At 31.8% G+C, this 1,787-nt stretch overlaps 1 protein-coding gene across 1 annotated transcript; it reads right to left on the bottom strand.

Annotated features, from left to right (window-relative positions):
• Window positions 1-214: 214 nt before the first annotated feature.
• LOC131603765 (F-box/kelch-repeat protein At3g06240-like) lies at window positions 215-1,471 on the bottom strand. The gene has a single exon (XM_058876226.1). The coding sequence runs from the start codon at window positions 1,469-1,471 to the stop codon at window positions 215-217; it is 1,257 nt and encodes a 418-aa protein (XP_058732209.1).
• Window positions 1,472-1,787: the final 316 nt, after the last annotated feature.

The following is a 1,787-nucleotide window of genomic DNA, read 5'->3' as shown; positions in this document are numbered from 1 at the left end:
CAATCTCACCCCGCAGTTTCAACATTAATATCACTTAACTCTTATATGAAACTATAGTAGTTTTTCAATATTTAGCAAATATGAAATCATTGATGAGATTGTTTACTGTTAAATCGTGGCCTTTTTTTTGTTGCATGTTGCAGCCAGATAAATCATAACAAAAATATAACTTTCAAAAAAATAGTGAAGGAGAATATTTCAACACCTGATTATTCTAGTCTGAATCATCTTCATAAACTTGCATGTCATCACCAGGGAGTGAAAGCAAAGATTCTGTATAGACTATCGATGGGGATCCACATGAAACTACACCATCTGCAAAGCATCTGTACGAGGAACCCTTAATAAGCTTTCCTTTGTTGTTATACCTCAACAACATATTCTCCGCATCTGTTCCAATGATATCACCATTTTTTGTAGAGCATAATGGAAAAAACTCATTAGAAAATCGGATATTCATACGGAGAACAATAGCCTTAATCCAAGACCAATGCACATTGTACTCCTTCATCACCCATATTTCAATTGTATTATTTTCACAATCCTTAGCCCATAAACTAAGAAATTCTCCAAATACCCACAACTCACAATAATCAGACTTATGGCCTAAACCATTTGGATAAGGCATCTCAAAAAGTTTCCTTTCCGTTAAATCAAATGCGATAATAACTTCAGTCAGTGAATCAGAATGTATAGCAATCCAATGAATAGCATCATTATAGAGTGATCCTACTCTGGGTTCAATCTTGTCCTTTGTATAAAGGAAGTAAGTATCCTTAATTTCCTTCCACTTGTTATCTTTCAATGAGAAATATTCCAAACGTGAAAAATCTTCCTCGGCTAGAATACAGGACAGTGAAACCACCAAGTAATCATCTCTTAACCGATCATATCCGAAACCATATAGATAATACAAATCACGTAACTCTAAATTTGTTTCAAATTCACCAGGAGCTAAAGGTATTTGTTTGTGAACTTGGGTGCATGGATTAAATATGCAGAAACTCGAAGAATATTTGAAAAATATAAAGCCTCTGCAGGAACTTATAATTTGAATAAGAGAATCAGGTTGGGGATGCAAAAAATTGAACTGTTTAACAGAAGCATTCCTTAAGACAAGTTGTTCCTCGAAATCTATAGATGTTGTTTTCTGTAACTCAGTTGATATGAATTCAATTTTACGAGTGTGTGCTGTAAGTTGAAAATGTGATTCAGCAAAATTGGGATCAGAGATAAGAGAAAACCATAGTTTAGAAACACATTTAAAACGAATAAGAGACTTCACTGGTAAACTTAGAAGAATTTCAGTTATCATTTCTTCAGGCACGTAAGATTTCGGTGGTGTCGTTGCCGTCGTCTTCGTCTTTGTCGTCTTCGTCTTTCTCTTCTTCTTCTCCATGCTTCCTTCTCGTCTTCGTCTTTTTCTAATTGTTTTCTGTGCTAATAGCATGAAATTCATGAACCATCTCATTGTTTTTTTGTCCTAAGAGAGTTAAGCAGAAAAATCAAAGAATTGCAAATAAAATGAAGATTTGTTTACTGGTAAAATCTATCTTTTCTTTTTGCAAATAAAATTAAGATCTGTTTTAAAATTTTATATTTGACTCAATTTAATAAGATTTTAATTTAATAAGACTTGATTTGGTACGATATTAAAAATAAATCTAAAATTTCGTTTATTTAGAATTGTTTTACAAAATATCATCCATTTTAACATATAAAGGATATTTGGTTTTTGTTTTATATATTTGATATTTGACCTTTTTTATTTTCTATATATTCGATAT

The sequence above is a fragment of the Vicia villosa genome, linkage group LG1 (genome assembly GCF_029867415.1).
Source record: "Vicia villosa cultivar HV-30 ecotype Madison, WI linkage group LG1, Vvil1.0, whole genome shotgun sequence".
Lineage (NCBI taxonomy): Eukaryota > Viridiplantae > Streptophyta > Magnoliopsida > Fabales > Fabaceae > Vicia > Vicia villosa.
The sequence above is the reverse complement of the archived record's forward strand: the minus strand, read 5'-3'. Positions and strand labels throughout refer to the sequence as shown.